Below are 17,780 nucleotides of genomic sequence, written 5' to 3'. Positions count from 1 at the left end.
TAGATAGAGCTGGAGGATGTTTCAGAAAGGAGCAGGAAGGTATTAACAAAAGAATGGAGAAGAGTAAAGAAAAAAGAGAGAGAAAAGAAAAAAGAGAGAGCAAAGAAAAAAGTGCCTACCTGACCCAGGGACTGGTTGGGTCTTGGGCTGGAGAGCCTGGAAATGAGCCAGGGAGAAGTGGTGCCTCAGCCTCAATGTCCTCTACTGTCCAGAGGCCTGGAGTTGGAACTGGAGGCTGCTATAGTAAAAAGGACATTCTGTGGGGAAAGGAACAGGAGTGTATCAATAAAAGAATGGAGAAGAGCATAAAAAGAGAGAGAAAAATTGCATACTAGTCTTTGGGACTGGGTGGGTCTTGGACTCAGGAGCTTGGAAGTGAGGTGGGTGGGGGCAATGGTGCCCCTGCCTCAATGTCCCTTTCTGTCCAGAGGCCTTGATATGGAACTGGAGCCTGCTGCAGGGGAATAAAGAAAATCTGTGGGGAAAGAAAGACGAGGGCATTAACAAAAGAATGGAGAAGAGCAAAGGAAAAAATGGAAAAAAATTGCCTACCTGACTTTGGACTAGGTGGATGTTGGGCTGGGGAGCCTGGAAGTGAGGTGGGGGGGAGGTAGTGGTGCCCCTGGCTCAATGTCCTTTACAGCCTAGAGGCCTGGAGATGGAACTGGAAACTTCTGCAGAACAAAAGACTGTCTGTGGGGAACGGGAGAGAAGGGCATTAACAAAAGAATGGAGAGAGCAAAGGAAAAATAAAAAACTGCCAGTCTGACTGTGGATCTGGGTCAGTTTTAGGCTGGGGAGCCTGGAAGTGAGGCATGGGGGAAGTAGTGCCCCTCCCTCAATGTCCCATACTGTCCAGAGGCCTGGAGATAGAACTTCAAGCTGCTGCTGAAAAAAGGACAATCTGCGGGGAAAGAAAGGAGGGTAATATCAAAAAAGGGAGAAGAACCAGTAATACAAAGAGAAAAGCTGGGACCAGCAGTTAGCGTAATGGCTATGTCGCTGGACTCCCACGTAGTTGACCACGGTTCGAGTCCCGGACCTGGTGGCTTAAACTGACGCCGGGCGTGTGTGCTTGCGTGCCCAAGATCCCGAGAGGAGAATGGAGGAGAAGGGATTGCGGTGTGGCCATCCCCTCTGGGGTATGATTTCTCACTTTCTATCTCTCTATCTCTCTCTGTCTGTCTGGCAAGTGCACGCACCCTATAGCAAAAACCTCTCCAAAAAAAGAAAAAAAGAGTGGGGGACTGGATGGGTCTTGGGCTGGGGAACCTGGAATTGAGGTAGTGGGGGTACAGTGCTGCCCCTACCTCAATGTCTTTTACTGTCCAGAATCCTGGAAATGGAACTGGAGGCTGCTACAGAAAAAAGGACAATCTGTGGGGAAAGGAAGAAGAGCATATTAATGAAAGAATGGAGAAGGGCAAAGAAAAAAGAGAAAAACTGCCAACCTGTCTTGTGGACTGTGTGTGTCTTAGGCAAGGGACCCTTGAAGTGGAGAAAGGAAGAGGACAGTATTAACAAAAAAGAGAGAGACAATCAAAAAAAAAAAAACGAGAAGAAGAAGAAAACCTACCTACCTGACTGGGGGACCAAGAGGGTCTTAGAAGTGAGTTGGTGTGGAACTGATACCTCAACCTCAGTATCCAAGCTGCTGCAAAAAAAAAAAAGTCTGTGGAGAAAAATAGAGAAGGGTAATAACAAAAGAATGGAGAAGAAGGGAAAAAAAGAAAAAGCTATCTACCTTACTGGGGTACCGGGTGGGTCTTAGGCTGAGGAGCTTGGAATTGAGGCAGAGGGGAAAGTCCTGCCCCTTCTCAATGTCCCTTACTGTACAGAGTCCTTGGCTTGGAACTGGAAGCTGCTGCAGAAAAATGGACATTCTGTGGGGAAAGGTAGAGGAGGGAATTCTTGAAAGAATAGAAAAGAGCAAAGAAAAAAAGAGAAAAACCGCCTACCTGACTGGGGGACTGGGTTGGTTTTGGGTTGAAGAGTTTGGAAGTGTGGCAGAAGGGCAGTAGTGCCCCTTCCTCAATGTCTCTTATTGTCCAATGCCTAGAAATGCTACTGGAGGCTACTGTAGAAAAAAAGGACAGTCTGTGGATAAAGGAAGACGAGGGTATTAACGAAAGAATGGAGAAGAGCAAAGGAAAAATAGAGAAAAATCTGCCTACCTGAATGGTAGTCTGGGTGGGTTTTGGCCTAGGGAGCCTAGAAGTCAGGCTGTGGGGCAGTGGTGCACCTTTCTCAGTGTTCCTTACTATCCAGAGGCCAGGAGATGGACCTTCAAGCCTTTGGGCAAAGGAAGAGGAGCGTATTAACAAAAGAACGGAAAAGAGCAAAGACAAAAAAGAGAAAAATCTTCCTATCTGACTGGGATAATGTATGGGTCTTGGACTGATGAGCCTGGAAGTGAGCCAGGGGTAGCAGTGGTTTCCCTGTCTCAATGTCCCTTACTGTCCAGAGTCCTGGAGATGGAACTGGAGGCTGCTGCAGAAGGAAGGATAGTCTTTGGATAAAGGAAGAGGAGGGTATTAACAAAAGAATGGAGAAGAGCTAAAAATTAAATAAAAAATCTGGCTTCCTGAGAAGGGGATTAGGTGGGTCTTGTGCTGGGGAGCCCTTACTGTCCAGAGGCCTGGAGATGGAACTGGAGTCTGCTGTAGCAAAAAGGACAGACTCTGGAGAAAGGAAACCATTATTAAGAAAAGAATGGAAAAGAGCAAAGGGAAAAAAGAAAAACTGCCTACCTGACTGCGGGACTGGGTGAGTCTTGGGCTGGGGAGCCTGGAAGTGAGGCAACGAGTCATTGATGTCCCTGCCTCAATGTCCCTTACTATCCAGAGGCCTAGAGTTGGAAGTGGAGTCTGCTGCAGAAAAAGGACAGTCTTGCTGGGGGACTGGATGACTCTTGATCTGGGGAGACTGAAAGTGAGGCACAGGGGCAGTGGTGCTCCTGCCTCAGTGTCCTGTAATGTCCAGGGGCCTGGAGATGGAACTGGAGACTGATGCAGAAAAAAACGACAGTCTGACTGGGGGACGTGGGTCTTTGGCTGGGGAGCCTGGACATGAGGTAGGGTGGCTGTGGTTTTGCACATTTTGAACCACCCTTGTATCTCTGGTATAAAGCTTAACTAGTCATGATTTATATCTTTTTATATGTTGTTGGATAAAGTTTCTTTTATGTTGAGAATGTTTTTTGTCTACATTCATCTGAAATATTGTTCTATAGTTTCCCTTCTTTGTTATGTCCTTGTCTATTTTGGGTATAAGTATAATGAAGGCTTTATAAAATGAATTTGGAAGAGTTACTTCACTTTGGATCTTTAAAAAATAATTTGACTGGAATGTGGGATTAACTCTTCTTAAAGAATTTCTAGATGAATCCATCAGGACCTGGGTTTTTCTTTGTTGGAAGTTTATTAATGATTCAATCTCATTGTTTGTTCTGGTCTATACAGACTTTCTATGTCCTCCTGATTAAATTTTGGTAGATAATATGCATCCTGGAAGTTGTCCATCTCATCTAGGTTATTTTGTTTGTTGACATATAGTCACATATAATATCCTCTAATAATGTTTTATATTTCTTTTTCTTTAAAGAATTATTTTATTCAACTTTTTTATTTATTCATTTATTTATTTTAATTTGACAAGAGAGGGACACACAGTCTGCCTAGGGGTCTGGGTGGATCCTGGACTAGGAGATCTGGTTGGGAGTTGTTGGGGGCAGTGTGCCTCTTTGCTCATCAGGTGCCTTCACATGTACCAGGCTGCTGCTGGCTCAGGAAGACTTCTTAAATAAGAACCTCAAAGCAAAGTTGATCATCTTCAAAATAAACAAGTGGGATTACATCAGACTAAGAAGTTTCTGCATGGCAATAGAAACAGTAATTAGTGTGGTGTGAATCGACAGCCCTCAGAATGGGAAAATATTTTTGTAAATTTTGCATCAGATAAGGGACTGATTACCAGAATACACAAGAAACTAAAGCTGTTTGGAAAAAAGATGATCAACCATGTTAAAAGATGGGAGAAGTAGTTAAAAAAAAAAAAAACACTCTGTAAAGATGACATATGAATAGCTAAAAGATTTTAAAAAATGATTAGTGCTGGTCGGGGTGTGGTGAAAAGGGAACTCTCTTACACTGCTGGTGGGAATGGAAATTGGTCCAACCACTGTGGAGATTTCTCAAAAATCTACAAATAGAACTACCATATGACCCAGCAATCCCACTCCTTGGTATCTACTTGAAGGATAGAAGAATACTTAATCAAAAAAGTGCTTACACGTCAATGTTTATTGCGGCACTTTTCACAATTGCTAAGTCATGGAAACAACCCAAATGCCCATGAACTGATGAACGGTTAGAAAAACTGTGACACATATACTCAATGGAATACAACTCATTCATTAAAAAAACAACAAAATCCTGGCTTTTGAAAGGAACTGGATGAATATGGAAGACTTAATGCTGAGTGAAGGAAGCCATGCTATGAAGGAGAGGCATTGTATGTCTCCACTTAATATATACCAAGTGTCTGCACTCTATGAATGAAACTAACTGTCTAAAGAATATAGAAAAGCAATATATAGATGTAAATACCAGATATAGTGTGTGTAAAAGAGGAGAGTCTGAGGAAGGACATTTGGGGAATGGACAGGGAAGCAAAGCATTAGTAGCCAAAAGAGGTGTGATATTATCTGTTGAAGATACTAGGGAGAAATGTTCACCTGTTTATATATCATTTTGTAAGACAAGTAATAGTGTGATTGAATGTATGGAAGAAAGTTAAATGAAGAAAAAGAAAAGAAAAAAGAAAAAAAAACTATTTGATGACTGCAGTAAGCTATATAGTCCCAGCTAGGTGCTACTTTATAGTAGGTAGATTGTACTCACTGAGGTTTATGCCTAAATTTAGACTTGTGTTCTTGGATATGTATATATCAGCTGTTCCTGCTATTGCCAATATTTAGATTAATTAAGATCTTTAATGAGTCAGTAAAATGTGAGGGGAAAGGCATAGAAAATAACCATTGATATCAGAGACAGTGTGGGAGGAGGGTGGGAGATGGCAGAGAGTGAGAGTGTATTAAGGATAGGAAAAAAGCAAAATATAAGGAATCAAAAAATGAAAAAATATTTGTTGATGGTAATATATATGTTGATTTGCTTGATTGAGCCAATATACAGTGTATTCTGTATAAAATATCTAATTTTGTATAATATAATGATGTATTATAATATGAATATAAGTAAGTAAATTTAAATTAAAAAATGGTATTAAAAAGGAACTATATCTAGCATCTTCTATGATAATTATGGAATTAGCAATATCTATTTAAACCTAAAACCCTAAAAAATACATAAATGCATGGACTAATCAACCTAGTCTGACCTGGGTAGGCCTAAGCCTGACCTGGGTAGGCCTTTAGGGAGAGTCTGTGTTCAGGGCATGAGCATGGGAACTATGTTGGAACTTTTTGACTCCATCATTCACTATCCCAGTGGCCTAGACACACCCCAACCCTTGTCTGTTGGAAATCTTGAGCTTAGTCTGGGCAGGCCTTTAGGGTGAGTCCATACTGGGAACCTGAAACCACTTTGGAAATTTGGACCCCATGGCCACTGTCCCAGTGGTCTGGGCTTGTCCCCCCTCCCCTCACTGCTCCCCACCTGCCCACTGGGAGTTTTGTGCCAATTTAGGAAGGCCTTTAGTGTGAGTTTGTGCTCAGGTCCTGGGAGCCATTTCAGAACTTTTGGACTCTTTTGTTCATCATCCCAGTATCTTGGGCTTATTCTGCCTTTACTCTGGGAGTCTTGAGCCTGATGTGGGTAGGCCTTTAGGGTAAGACAATGATTGGGCCATGGAAACCACTGACTTCATCACCTAACATCCCAGAAGTCTGGGCTCACCCTGCCCAGTTGCCCACTGGGATTCTTCTACCAATACAGGCAGGGCTTTAGGGATTATTTGTTATCAGGGCTTGCAAGTCACTTCAGAATTTTGGACTTCATCACTCACCATCCTTGCATCCTGGTCTCAACTGCTTTCCTGCTGTCTAGAGTCTTAAATCCAGTCTGGGCAAGTCTTAAAAATGAGCACATGTTTGGAGACTGGGAGTCATTTTGAAACTTTTGGATTTCATCTCCCACCATCCCAGCGTCTGGGTTCTCCCTGACTTCCTTCCCACAAGAAGGCTTTAGGGCAATCTGAATAGGCCTTTAGAGTGAGTCTGTGATCAAAGCCAGGGAGTCACTTCAGAACTTTTGGACTTCATTGTTCACCATCCCAGTGACCTGGGCTTTCCTGCCCACTATTCAGGAGTCTCAAGTCTTTAGGATGAGTCCATGCTCAGGGCTTGTGTTCCACATCAGAACTTTTGGACTCCATTGATTACTGTCCCAGTGGCCTGGACTTATGCTGCCCTTCTGCTAGGAGTCTTGATCCTACTATGGGCTGGCCTTTAGGCTGAGTGTTCAGGGCCTGGGAGTCACTTTGGAATTTTAACTCCATTACCCACACCCATTGGCCTGAACTCACTCTGCCTGCCTACCCAGTCTTATGCCTGGTAATGTCTGGTATTCAGGATGGTTCATACTCAGGGCCTAGAAGCCGCTTTGGAACTATAACTCCATTGGCTACTCTCCCAGGGGCTTGGGCTTACCCTATCTAGACACCCTGCAGGATTCTTGAGCCTATTCTGGGAAATCTTGTAGTTTGAGTCCATGCTTGGGGCCTGGTAGTCACTTTGGAATTTTGAATGTTATTGCCCCCTGTCCCAGTGACATGGGCTCACCTGCCAGCCCACTTAGAGTCTTGTACCTGGTAAAGGTAGGCCATTAGGGTGAGTTCATGCTCAGGACCTGAGAGCCACTGTGGAACTCTTGGAATCCATGGCCCAATGTCCCACTGGCCTAGGTTCAACCTGATTGCCTGATCGTTGGGAGTCTTGAGCCCAGTCTGGGAGAGCACTTAGGGTGAACCTGTCTTCATGGCCTTGGAACCACTTTGGAGATTTTTGACTCTATCACCCACCATCTCAGTGCCTGAGCTCACCCTGCCCACCCAACTGTCAGGAATCTTGTCCCTTGTCTGGGCATGCATTTAGACTGAGTCCATACTTGGGGTCTGGGAGCCGCTTTAGAAGCACAGTCTGGAGAAGTTTTTGAGTGAGAATGAACTCAGTGTGGGAACCACTTTGCAACTTTTGAACTCCATCAACCACTATCGTAGTGCTCTGGGTTTGACCCATCCACCCACCTTCTGGGAGTCTGTGGCCAGTCTGGGGTGGCATTTTGGGTGAGGCTATGCTTGGGACATGGGAGACTCTTTGGAAATTTTGGAATCTATCACCAACCCTCTCAGTGGCCTGAGCTCACCCAACTCTTCTTAAGACTCACCAGGAATCTTGAGTCCACTCTGAGGAAGCTTTTTGCATGAGTCCGTGTTTGGGGCCTTGGAGCCACTTTAGAACATTTGGGCTCCACTGCTAATTGTTATAGTGGCCTGGGATTTCCCCACACACTGACCTGTCCTGAGTTCAGCTGTTCTCATTAGGCCTTTATGGTGATTCCATGAAGCGAGCCACTTCAGAACATTTGGATTTCATTCCCACCATCCCAGAAACCTGGGCTTACCCTGACCTTCCACTGAGTATATTGAGTCCAGTCTAGGCAATTACTTTAGGGTTAGTCCATGCTCAGGCATGGGAATCACTTGAAAACTTTTTTACTTCATCACCTGCTGTCCCATTGGCCTGGGCCCACCCCATCTAATCATCCATGAGTCCTGGGCTTGGTCTTGGCAATCTTGGTCTTGGGGGGTCTGAGAGCCACTTTGGAACTTTTGGACTCCATCATTCCCCATTTTAGTATTCTGGATTCATCATGCCCATCCACCTGCCAGAAGTCTTTAAACAGGTCTAGGCAGGCCTTTAGGGTGAGTCCATTATTGGGCCTGAGATATGCTCAGGACTTTTGGACTCCATCCTACAAAATCCCAGTGGCTTGGTTCAACTCATCTACCTACCTGCTGGGACTTCTGAGCTCAGTCTGTGCCTTTAGAGTGAGTTTGTTGTAGGTACCTGGAGGCTATTTTGGATGGTTAACTCCATGATATAACATCTCAGAACCTGGGCTTGGCCCACTCAACTGCCTGTCAAGAGTTTTGAGCTTGGTCTGGGCAGGCCTTTAGCGTGAGTCCATCCTCAGGGGATGTCAATTTGGAACTTTTTTAGTCTATCCCCTATTCTCTCAGTGTCCAAACTCACCCTATCCACCTGCCCATCCAAAGTCTTGAAGATGGTCTGGAAAAGTCTTTAGGGTTAGTCTGTGTTTGGGACTTTGAGCCACCTTATAACTTTTGGACTCCATCATCCACTGTTTAGTGACCTGGGCTTAGCTCCCTGCCTAACCACTGAGAGTTTTGAGCATGGAGTGGGTTGATCTTTAAAATGAGACTGTGTCCTGGTCCTGGGTTACTCTTCATAACTTTTGGGTTCCATCACCCACTGTTCTAGTGCCTGTGCTCATCCCACCCTTCTGACTCCTGAGGTCTGGGCATGCCTTCAAGTTTAGTTTGAGGGCTTCAGCATGGTCTGGGCAGACTTTTTGTGTGAGTCTGAACTAGGACCTGGGGGCCACATTAGAACTTTTGGATGCCATTGCCTACTGTTCCAGACCCCTGGCTCAACCTGCCCACACATCTGCCAGGCATCTGGAGCCCAGTACTGGCAGGTATTTAGGTTGAGTTCTTACTTGAAACCTGGGAACCATTGCCCACTGTTCCACTGGTCAGAGTTTACCCTATTTGCCTATACACTGGGAGTCTTCAATCTGGTCTAGACTGGCCATTAGGGTGTGGCCTGTGAGCCACTTTTGAACATCACCAATTTTCCCAGCAGACTGAGCTTGCTCTGCTTCTTACTGAGAGTCTTGAGCCTTTTCTGGGCATTGCTGGGAGACAATATGGAAGATTATGTAAACCAACCAAATCATCTTCACCAATTTATATATCTTTAATTTGTTGCTGCCTCATCAAGAACTGAACATTTGGTAGAAGACCCAAGTAACTGAAGTGTTCCATAACAGATTTGACCTGGGAAACATAGCCCTTTAATAGAACACACTTGAGAACTTATGGTAAAATTTATTTCACAGATAATACAGAATCTACTTTAATAAATAAAAAAAGTGAATACTCCATCAGATGACTTGAAACCAGCACAGATCTCTAAGAAAACATGAAAAAATAAGGTGGTAGCTCTACACCATTTGAGGATAGTAGCCTCTCACCAACAAATAATAGCAACAAAAAATTCATAGAATTGTCAGGAAAAAGTTCTGAATATTTATAGTGAAAAAACTCAATGAGAAGCAAGAGAAAACAGTCAATTCCTGGAAATAAGAAAATTATTTCAATACATGACAATACAAAAAATGGAAATTCATAATGACATAAACACTCAAAAATAATCTAATGGAACTTCTGGAAATTAATAATATATCACAAGAAATTAAAATCTCCCTAGAAAGCATTCACAGCAGATTGGACCATGAAGGAGAAAAAATTTCTGACATTAAAGGTACAGTCTCCAACATAGAAAAATACACAAAAAGGAGAAGAAAAAAAAAAAAAGACTAAACAATGAAGACAATATATGGGAAATTATAGACACCATGAAACACCCAAATTACATGTATAATGGACTTGCCAGAAGGTAAAGAATCTGCAAAAGGCCTAAAAAACCTCTTTAATGAAGTGCTATATGAAAATTTTCCAAATATAGAAACCTAGAGAAATTCATCCCTAAGAAATTTTTTTAAATCCCAAATAGTATCAATACAAAAAGATTCTCCCCTGGCATATATAAAAAGATTTGTAAAAATTGTAGACAAAGATGATATTCTAAAAATGACAAAGGAAAAACCTCATATTACTAATAAGACTATTCAGTAGGTTAATGCCACAGCTATTAACTCAAACAATGAAGGAAAGGAAGAAATGAAGACATGTTAAGAACATTAAAATAAAAACAATTCTATCCAATAATACTATACACAGTAAGGTTGTCCTTCAACTGAGAATAGCAAATAAAATTATTCTCAGATCAACAGATACTGAAAGAATTCACCAATAGTAGATCACCTCTATAATAAGTACAGAGAAAAGTTTTGTGTCAGGATAACTAAAGGCAGACAAACAAAAATAGGAGAACAAAAAACAATTGAGTAAATGGCTAAAAAAAAAAAGAGGTAAATCCACAAATATCAGTAACATTGAATGTTAACAGATTAGTTTCTCCCATTAAAAGACACAGACTGGATATCTGCCTCTGCGGCTCTTCCATGGGCCCACCTTACTGCTGTAAAGCCTCCAATCTGGGCCACCCTTTTCATACAGTATGAAGTAGGAGGAACAGAATATGATTATTTCAATAGATGCAGAGAAAAGCATCTGACAAAATACATTACTTCATGATTAAGACTCTAGGAAAAATTGGTTGAGAAGCATCATTTCTCAGTATAATAAAACTTATCTATAACAACCTCACAGCTAATATTCTTAATGGGGAAAAGATCTCAGTGTTTTTGTTTGTTTGTTTGTTTGTTTTTGGTACAAGAAAAAGATGTCCACTTTCTGCACTCCTTTTCAATATAGTGCTGGCTGGAAGTCCTGGCTAACACATTCAGAATATATAATAAAATAAATAAGGAAAGAAGAGTTGAAATAATCTCTGTTTGCAGATGACATGATTATATGGACAGGAGATTAAAAAATGTCCATGAAACTACGTTTTGAAACAATATGTGAATAAAGCGACAGGATACAAAATCAACTTACAATGATCTATACCATTTCTATATACAAACAGCAGACAGAGAGGTAGACCTGAAGAAGGCAATCACATTTACCATAGCCACAAAGTATATGTGATACCTAGGAATAAATCTAACCAAGGAAGTTAAAGCCCACTACATTATAAATTAAGAAAAATCTAAGAAAAAAATTGAAAATTATACAAAAAAGTGGAAGGACATTCCATGCTTCTAAATGGAAAGAATTAATATAATCAAAATGACAATTTTACACAAATTAATTTAAAATTCCTATCAAAAACAAAAGAAATTCTTCCCAGATTTAGAAAAGACAATCATAGAATTTGTCTCAAATTATAAAAGACCTGTATTTCCAAAGCATTATGTTCAAGAAGAGTGGAGTAGGTGACATCTCACTTCTTGACTCCAAAATACATTACAAAGCTGTGATTCTCAAAACAGCATAGTATTGGTACCAATATGGATAGATGGACAAAAGGAGATCCCAGAAATAAACCCCAAAATAGACAGTCAACTGATTTTTGACAAAGTGTACTAGTCAATCCAGTGAGAAAAGGAAAATCATTTTAGAAGATTGTGTTGGAGAAACTGGGTATCCATCTACAGAAAGATAAAACCGGTCTCCTCTCTCTCACCATTAACAAAAATGAACTCAAAGCAGATAAAAGATCTAATTCTAAGACCTCAAACTATAAAACTATTCGTGTAAAACAGTGGGGAAACTCTGGAAGACACCAGGATAGGCAAAGACTTCTTAACTAAGACTCCCAAAAAATAGGTAATAATCCCAAAAATAGACAAGTAGAATTACATTGGCATAAGTAACTTCTGCACAGCAAAATGCAGTCAGTGTGTATTGACAAACCCCAGAATGAGAAAATATTTTATAAACTATCCTTCAGATAAGGGAATAACTAGGAAATTCAAGTAACTTATAAATAAAAATACTAACCTAATTAAAAGATGGAAAGAAGAGCTGAACAAACAATTCTTTAAGGTACGAACAACCAAAAAGTCTATAGAAAAAATTTTGAATATCCCTCATCTTAAGGGAGATGCATATAAAAACCTACTCCAGTCAGAATAATGAATAAAAAATTTAGTTATATGTTCTGACAGTGATGTGGTGAAAGGGGAGCTCTCTTACATTGCTGTTGGAAATGTAAATTGGTACTTTTACTGCAAAGAACAATATGGAGATTTCTCGATGACTTGCAATAGAGCTACCAAGTGATCCAGAAAATTCACTTCAGGATATGTTCCAAAAAAATAAAAGAACGGTAAGTCAGGAAAGTGTTTGCATATCTGTTTACCATAGCATTATTTACAATTGCTAAAACATGAAACCATTCCAAATGTTCACTAGCAGATAAATGTATTTAAAAAGTGTGCATGTATACTCTGAAATAGTACTTAGCCATAAAAAAAAGACCCTGGCATTTGATAGAAAGTGGATAAAGATGAAAGATTTACTTATGAGCAAAGCAAGTCAGGCTATCAAAGAGACATGTGTCTCTACTTAACATATACTTATTTTGTGCTCTTCATGGTGGAAACTGAAAGATTAGAGGAGATAGAAGCATTTACCAATACCAGACCAGATATCCAAGAAGTTGTTCAGGGAGTGCTATTCAAGCAAAATTGAATACAATCACATAGAAACAAGAGTTTAAAAATTAAGAAATGGCCAACTTAACCATAGGGACAAGTCTGGAGTTGAATATTATATCCCGGAATTTAATTGGGAAAATAGAATTGAAACAGAGCAAAAACCCCCTAATGTATTTTCTAGGGTTCCTGAAATATAAAGTCCATTTACATTGTAATGGCCCAGAGTAAGGAGTAACCAACATGGACCATGGGTGAGGGCCATTTGACCTCTAAAACTCTCACTTAAAGGAAAGAAGGTTTTCCTTTCAATATGTAAGATGTTTTGTAGACTGAAAACTGTTGGTTGTGTGCTCAGAGATTCCAGGCTGAATGGTTCCAGACACCTGGAGAGGAATTTGATTATCTAAGGCCCCACCAATCAAGAATGCCTACGAGATGATCACGCCCTCTTGAACCAATCACTGAACTGATCATGCGCCTGGGACCTCTGCCCCTAATTTTGCCCTTAAAAATGCATGTGGAGAACATCTTGGGGAGACAAGGTCTTTTCAGCATGAGCTGCCCACTCTCCTTGCTTTGCACTTTGCAAGAAAGCTGTACTTTCCTTCATCACACTATGTGCCTATGGTTTGGTTTTATAGTGCTTGAGCGAGCAAACCTGATTTGAGTTCAGTAACAGAATCACAACAGAAGATAAATTAAGTACATGAGACTGGTGAAGTAGAATTTTATGACTTTTGACGAAAACATCACTGATTTTCTTCTAGGCTTTGTTTTCCAGTTTTAAAGATTTTTGTCCTGTCTTGAGCTGCTGATAGATTCATGTACCTACTATTTGAACAGAATCCCAACCCATTTTCTGGCTTTAAGTTTTAAGCATAGTTCCTTAGCTTTTCTGATTTAAGCTAAAACTGCTTTTCTTGAAATTAAAAAATATAGTAAAGCTACATAATTAATGATTGTAGTAAGCTATACAGCTATACCTAAAGTCAGACATTTACTCATAGATATGTATATATCAGTTGAGCTTGCTATTGAAAGTAGTTAGATTATTTAAGAAATTTTGTGAATCAATAAAATATGAAGAAAAAAAAGGAATGGAAAACAACTGTGGACATCTGAGATAGTGTGGGTAAATGGTAGGAAATGGCAGAGGGTGATAGATAGAAGAAAAGATATATATGAAACTACAAATGGAAAATTAATGACAATAACATGTATGATTAAGTCACTATGCAGTATATTCTAGATGGGAAATCACATTTTGTATGCTGTGACAATGCTCACTGAATAAATGTAAATTAATTAATTAAAAACAAAAATAATTTAAAAGAAGAGAAAACATAATGAGAGTAAAACAATAAAGAAAGAGGCTTCAAGATGTCAGAGAAAGTTTACTAGGACTATATGGTAATTAATGAGAGAACTATGTCATATTGAAAACATAACTAAGGTTAGAGACTGCCATGGTTTTATTGTGCTTCTCTTAATAAAACATCTGAGACTGAGTAAAGTATAAATAATAAAAATACATTTTTCACAGTTAAAAACAGTTTTAGAAGAAAATTACAGTGCACTTGTAACTAGATTCTAGCTTCACCCATATTTTCAGTTTAAGGTATTTTGTGAATCAATAAAATGTGGAAAAAATGGTTATGGATACTGGGAAAAATGTGAGAGGGGGTGGGGAAGGGCATAGAGTGAGTGAGAAATTAAGAAGAAAAACATAGAAGGAAGACATTTATGGTACATGGAAATGGATTAATTTCTGTTGATGATAACGTGTTTTATATCCCCAACTGGTTATCAAAGTGTGTTCATGAAATTCAATTCACATGCTAAATGATGTATAGTAACTAAAGCATAAAATCTTAAAAATGGACTAAATATATAAAATAAGTTAAAAAATAAAAATTACAAATAATAATATAATTGAATGTGTAAAAGAAAATGAAATAAAAAAAGAAAAGAAAAAAAATTGCATAGTTGTTCTGAGGCCACAATTGCAGACTCACTCAAAGCCTCCCCAGACTGGGTTCAAGTATTCTGGCCAGTGAAATGGGAGAACACACCCTGCTACAAAAGTTGGTGACAGAGTAATGAATTTCCAAAGTCACTCCCTGGCTGTGAGTGTGGACTCACCCAAAGCTGGTCCATGCTGAATCAATCAATTGGCAATAATGGGTTGAGCCAGGCCATGACAGCAAAATTCCTATGAGCCTCAGAGCATGTATTCACAAGGCCTACACAGATCACACTCAAGTCTCCCAGCAGTGGGATTGGTGAGCCCAGACTGCTAAAACACTGGTTATGGAGTAATGAAAGTTCTAAATTTCCTTCCAGGTCATAGGTATGAACTCACCCAATTCCTGAAAACTCCTACTCAAGCCTTTCTGTTGGTGGGCTGATGAGATTGCTAGAGTGGTGGGCATAAACTCATGAGTTCCAAAGTTGCTTTTAGGAATGAGCATGAATTCACTAAGGCCTAAACAGACTGGACTCAAGGATTCCAGAGGTAGGGTTGGGGGAGCCCAAGTTACTAAAGTCTTGGATGATGTAGTCATAAATTTTCCAAAGTTTCTGCCAGGCCAAAAGTATGGATTCAACTAAGGCTAGCGATATCATATGCAATACTCCCAATGAGTTAACTGGTGAACCCAGTCTGTTATACGTGGTTGATGTAGTCATGAAAGTTCCAAACTTATTTGAGGTCCCAAGTGTGTATATACCCAAGGCTATCCCAGACCAAACTCAAGTCTTCCATTGATGTGGATTGATAAGCCCAGTATTCTAGAGCAGTGGGCAAAGTCATGAAAATTTCAAAGTTTCTCCCAGGATCCAAATATAGATTTACTCAAGATCTGCCCCAACCAGACACATCTCCTGGTGGGTAGGCTGGAGAGCCGAGGCCACTAGGGTGGTGGGCAATAGAGTTGTGAAAGTTACAAACTGCTCCCAGGCTGTGGGTGCAGACTCACTCAAGTCCCGTTCAGAACAGACTCAAGTTTCCTAGTGAGCACAATAAGGATAGTTTTCTCAAAGCAGTGGGTGAAATTTCCAGAGTACTTCCCAGGACCTGATTGTGGATTAATTCAAGGCCTGCCCAGACTGGACATAGGTTTCCTGCTGGGCAGTTGAGGTGAGCTTAGGCTGCTAGAGTGATGGGCAACGAAGTCAAGAAATTTCCAAAGTTGCCCTAAGTCCTTGAACATTAACTCACCTAAGTCCTGCACTGACCAAACTCAAGTCTCTCAGAAACAAGCTAAGTTGTCCAGATCACTAGTGTTATGGGCAATGGAGTTGTGAAATTTCCAAAGTTACTCCGTATCATAAATGTGGACTCAACCAAGGCCAGTCCATATTTGACTGAAGTCTCCTGGCCAGTTGGACTGGAAATACTAGGCTGCTACAGTGGTGACTGACAGAGTCATGGAAGTCTCTATGTTGCTCACTGGATGTAAGCATGGTCTCACTCAAGGCCTTCTCAGACAGACTCGAGTGTCCTGGTGGTGGCTAAGAGAACCCAGGTTGCTATAACAATGTGTGACAAAGTCATGAAAGTTCCAAAGTTGTTCCCAGGCCCCAAGCACAGACTTGCCCAAGGCCTCCCACACTAGAATCAAGTATCCCAGCTGGCAGCTGGCAGGTGGGGTGAGATAGGCTACTAAAGCAGTTGGCAATGGAATCATGACATTTTCAAAAAGTTTCTCCCAGGCCCCAAGTACAGACTTAACCATGACCTTCCTAGACTAAATTCAATTCTCCTAATGGTGGACTGGTGAGCCCAGGCTACTAGAACAGTACTTGGTGGAGTTCTGAAAATTCCATAGTTGTTTCCAGGCTGTGAGCATGTACTCACTCAAAAGATGCACAGACTAAACTCAAGACTCTAGCAGTTGGGCAGGGCCAGCCCAGACTACTAGAGCAGTGAGTAACAAAGTCATGAAAGTTCCAAAGTTTGCTCCCAGGTCCTAAGTTCAGGTTCACTCAATGCCTGGCAACATAAGTCTCAAGTCTCCTGGTGGCCAGGCTAGGTGAACCCAGGCCACTAAAACTGGTGGGTGAAAAGTCATGAAAGTTCTAAAATTGCTCTCAGGCCTCTAGCATGAACTCACCCAGGGCGTGCTCAGACCACACTGAAGTCATCAGGAGAGTGGTAGTGTGAATCCCAATTTCAAGAGCAATATAATTGAGAAAGTTCCAAAGTTATTACCAGGACCAAAGTGCAAACTTACCCAAATTCTGCCATGATCAAACTCAAGTCTCCTGACAGGTAGGCTGGCCAGCCCAGGCCACTAGAGCAGGGGTGAGGGAGTTGTGAAAGTTTCAATGTCACTTCAATGCTGCAAGCTCATACTCACCAAAGGCCCACCAGACCAAACTCAAGTCTCCAAGTGGGCAGAGAAGGCAAGTACAAACTGCTAGAGTGGTGACCAACTGAGATGAGAAAGTTCCAAAAGTGCTCTCAGGCCAAGGCATGGACTCACCCAAGGACTGCCCAGATTGGATGTAAGTCTCCCAGTCTAGGTCTGCCAAGGCAATTAGAACAATGGGCAAAAAGTGAAATTTTCAAAGTTGCTGCCAGGTAATGAACATGTACTCACCGAGGCCTGCCTAGACTGAACTTGTCTTCCAGTGGGAGGGCTGGATGACCCCAGAACACTAGAAAATTGAAAGATGGAATCATGGATGTTCCAAATTTGCTTCCAGGCTAGAAGCATGGTCAGCCCCAAGGTCTTTCCAGTCCAGACTCAGGTCTCCCAGGTCTTGCCAAGTAGGTGGGGCAAACCCATGCCACTAGAGCAATGGTAACAAATCATAAAAAATCCAAAGTTTTGCCAGGGACCATCCTCGGCTGGGGTGGGTTGGCTCGACGGAGGTGACGCTAGAAAGGAAAGGAAGACCAAGGCCTCGTGCTTTTTCATGCACGTCCTCAGCCAGACACTCCCAGAGATTGCCCTCTGAGGAGTGACAACTGCTAGGAATCGCCGTGACTTTTTATTGAAAATGCGATACATGCAAGTAAATGGGAGAGGGGCTACGTGTACTAGTTATCAATGCATAAAGTTTTAACAATAGAAACCATTCAGGGTTTGATTAAGGGCAGGTCTATTAATCATCGATACAGTTCAACAATTGTTTGATTGATGAAAGCAGGTTCCTGGTAACTTCAAGCAGTGCAGTTTCAGGAAACAATTTTAGCAAGCAGAGTTAACTATCAGCCGATGTTCAGCAGCAGCCGTCTTATAATTACTAAAAGAAAATCTCAAGCATAGATATTAGTTCTTATGGATTTTCATAAAGAATGATACTTATATAATTCTA

General features: G+C 41.1%; 1 protein-coding gene across 1 annotated transcript in view; it reads right to left on the bottom strand.

Moving 5' to 3' along the window:
• Window positions 1-17,780, bottom strand: part of LOC106733237 (testis-specific serine/proline-rich protein) — a gene marked incomplete at its 3' end in the record, with an annotated part of 37,270 nt that overhangs the window by 7,973 nt on the left and 11,517 nt on the right. Inside the window, exons 2-4 of the mRNA XM_014582010.1 lie at window positions 1,959-2,077; window positions 553-588; window positions 120-156 (exon numbers count right to left, since the gene is read on the bottom strand). Coding sequence (XP_014437496.1) covers window positions 120-156; window positions 553-588; window positions 1,959-2,077 — 192 coding nt within the window. The remainder of the gene's footprint in view (window positions 1-119; window positions 157-552; window positions 589-1,958; window positions 2,078-17,780) is intronic.

This window comes from Tupaia chinensis, unplaced genomic scaffold (genome assembly GCF_000334495.1).
Source record: "Tupaia chinensis unplaced genomic scaffold, TupChi_1.0 Scaffold141824_1, whole genome shotgun sequence".
Classification (NCBI taxonomy): Eukaryota; Metazoa; Chordata; class Mammalia; order Scandentia; family Tupaiidae; genus Tupaia; species Tupaia belangeri.
The sequence above is the reverse complement of the archived record's forward strand: the minus strand, read 5'-3'. Positions and strand labels throughout refer to the sequence as shown.